The following is a 3,061-nucleotide window of genomic DNA, read 5'->3' as shown; positions in this document are numbered from 1 at the left end:
CGATTCTATTAGGGGCTCTTACAGCTCTTATAACAATTCATACATCAGTTGTATCAAGTACATCTATACATATGTTGCCACCATCATTTACAAAACATTTTCTTTCTACTTGAGCCACTGGTATCAGCTCTTTTCCCCCTTCCCTCCCTCCCACTCATGAACCCGATAATTTATAAATCATTTTTATTTTCATTTATATTACACTGTCCAGTCTCTCTTCATCTATGTTTCTGCTGTTCATCCCCCTGGGGGTGGGGGCTGTGCATCCATCATTGTGATAGGCGCCCCCTTTCTCCCCCTACCTTTCCTCTACCCTCATGGTATCACTACTCTCATTATTGGTCCTGAGGGGTTTGTATGTCCTGGATTCTCTGTGTTGAGAGCTCCTATCTGTACCAGTGTACATACTCTGGTTTAGTCAGATTTGTAAGGTAGAACTGGGGTCGTGATGGGGCATGTGTGTGGTGGGGAGCATTAACGAACTACAGTAATGTGTGTTTCATCGGTGCTATACTGCACCCTGGCTGGCTCATCCTTTCCCTGTGACCCTTCTGTGTGGGGATGTCCAATTGTCTACAGATGGGCTTTGGGTCTCCACTCCTGGCCTGCAGTCATTTACGCTACTGTAATTATTTCATTGTGTGCATATGCCACTTTCTGCATTTTCCTTTTGAAAGTCTTCCATTCTTTGCTGTTACAAACGTAAACGTGTTACTATGTTTTTGTTCAAACTAAGGACAACTCCCAGTCCTCTGCCTCATCATGGAATTGCCAGTACATAAAGCATGTGCACCTGTGCGTTACTAATAAGTACAAAACTGCTCTCCTAGTGGTTGTACCTACTCATGTTCCTCCACAGTACACCATTCAGGCCAGGGGAGGGAATGCCACTGCAGCTTTAAAAAAAAACAAAAACCGATACAATGAAATCACAGACTACATCTATCTTTGAAGACATACTTACTAAATTAAAAAAAAAAAAATCAAGGTACAGAACTAAAACTCCAGATCCATTCTGCAATGTCAGACCTTTAGGGAAACATCACTGTGATGAACTGCCTCTGAAAACAATCGTTCGGACCCCAGTCTCTGTCGCTCCCTCTGCCCAGAAGACCCTTTGCAAAGGTGCACATATTTTATATCCTGGCTCACTTTCAGACCCCTGCATGCTACACCTTTCTGCTCGCTCACTCTCTGGCGGCCCTGCGGTGGCAATCCTTCCACTTGACAGACCTTCAACAACCCCTTGACACTTTAACTACTGCTCACCCTCACCTGGCATCGAATCCCCCCCCCCCCCCCCCCCCCCCCCCCCCCCCCCCCCACCCCCCCCCCCCCCCCCCCACGGATCATCACTCTCTTGAAAACACCCTTAGCTGACTGGTCCTGTGCTGTAGGTATTTACAGTACTCCAGAAACACACCAAACATGTCCTTTTCCAACCACCTTGAGTAGGTAATTTAAATTCATAACCACCATCTTTAGCTTGGCTCTCAACAGGGACCATCGGGTCCTACAATCGTCCCCTAATGTTCACTTCCTCATTCTGAGGCAACCATTTTCACACCGTCTGCCCATTATCAGTTCTATTCTCAAGCACAAATGGGACTGACTTCCTCAAACAAATATACCTGTGCCAGAGTGCATATTCTCAGTCCCTTGTCCTCGTGATCTGGCGTCAAGCCTCTCAATTTCTCAACAATGTCCCTCTGGTATGTATCACCTTTTAGTCCGGCAACAATGGCTCCCTCTTTGGCTACACTGCCATTAGCATACAGATCTGCCCATGGTATATTCCATTTAATACCCCATCCATCTCCTCCTCTGGCTTCATGTCTATGTACATTCTTACAGTGACTTTTGTGGAGAAAAAGCTGCTCCATGGTTAGCTCCACTCCCTCACACAGACTGCGAACCCCCAGTCTTCTCAACCTGCTCCAAACACCTTTTCTTCTAACCTGCTGGCGAAGTCCTTCCTGTCAAGAGTCTTCAAAGTGACTGACTGGGCATCGCTGGGAGAAAAGCACAGTAAGGACAGAGGAAAGGGCGCGGCTACCCAGGCAGCTTACAGAACAACGGAGTCACCCGTGGGGAGGGAGACTCGTGTCTATCACTTTCCCAAGCTAGCAGGGAAGCAAGCACATGACCAGCGACCAGCGAGAGGGAGCTGAGTTTCCCGTCAGAGGCCTTTTCCAGCCTACAGCGGGGCAGATACAACAAACGAGGAAAGGGCGATGGTACCATTGCAGCCAAGGGAACAGACACAAAGAAAGGAAGCCGAAGAGAAAGTGAAGACCTGGAGAACAAAGGGAAAAAAAGTGATGCTAAAGCATGAGTCTGTCTAAATCAGCAGTTCTCAACCTGTGGGTCGTGACCCCTTGGGGGGGGTGTTGAATGACCCTTTCACAGGGGTCGCCTGATTCTTAACAGTAGCAAAATAACAGTTATGAAGTAGCAATGAAAATCATTTTATGGCTGGGGGGGTCACCACAGCACAAGGAACTGTATTAAAGGGTCATGGCATTAGGAAGGTTAAGAACCAGTGTTCTAAATCATCTCCTTGAAGAGAGGCCTGAGAAAGTAAAGCCAATGCAAAACAAATCATCCGCTCAGCTGGTGTAGTACTTACCCAACGGCTATCAAGTCCTCCTGATGAGGTGAACACGTGAGGCAGAAAATTATCCTGGGTTCCACAAAGAAGTGCTGGCTGTCATTTCTGTTAAGCCAGTAACAGAAAATGACTCCCTTCTCATCCCCAGATACGATCAAGTCCTTTACTCGAGGAGACCAGTGTAAAGCTGATATTGTGTGCTATAAAACAAACAAATCAAGAAATGTGTTTTTTCTTTCTTTTTTAAATTAAATACTTTTATTGGGGGTTCTTATATCTCATCACAATCCATACATTCATCCATTGTGTCAAGCACATTTGTACATATGTTGCCATCATTTTCAAAGTATTTTCATTCTACTTGAGCCCTTGATATCAGCTCATTTCCCCCTCTCCCTCCCCTGAAATGTGTTTTTTCATGTGCCAATGGTTTTTACTAAAATTTTAACC

General features: G+C 45.9%; 1 protein-coding gene across 1 annotated transcript in view; it reads right to left on the bottom strand.

Annotated features, from left to right (window-relative positions):
* Positions 1-3,061, bottom strand: part of LOC123521042 (gem-associated protein 5-like) — a 13,225-nt gene that overhangs the window by 4,719 nt on the left and 5,445 nt on the right. The window contains exon 3 of the mRNA XM_045284707.1: positions 2,630-2,811. Coding sequence (XP_045140642.1) covers positions 2,630-2,811 — 182 coding nt within the window. The remainder of the gene's footprint in view (positions 1-2,629; positions 2,812-3,061) is intronic.

The sequence above is a fragment of the Echinops telfairi genome, unplaced genomic scaffold, assembly GCF_000313985.2.
Source record: "Echinops telfairi isolate 266 unplaced genomic scaffold, ASM31398v2 ScPeMD7_7469;HRSCAF=8507_0, whole genome shotgun sequence".
NCBI lineage: Eukaryota > Metazoa > Chordata > Mammalia > Afrosoricida > Tenrecidae > Echinops > Echinops telfairi.
Note: the sequence above shows the minus strand (reverse complement) of the source record. Positions and strands in the feature narration are given on the sequence as shown.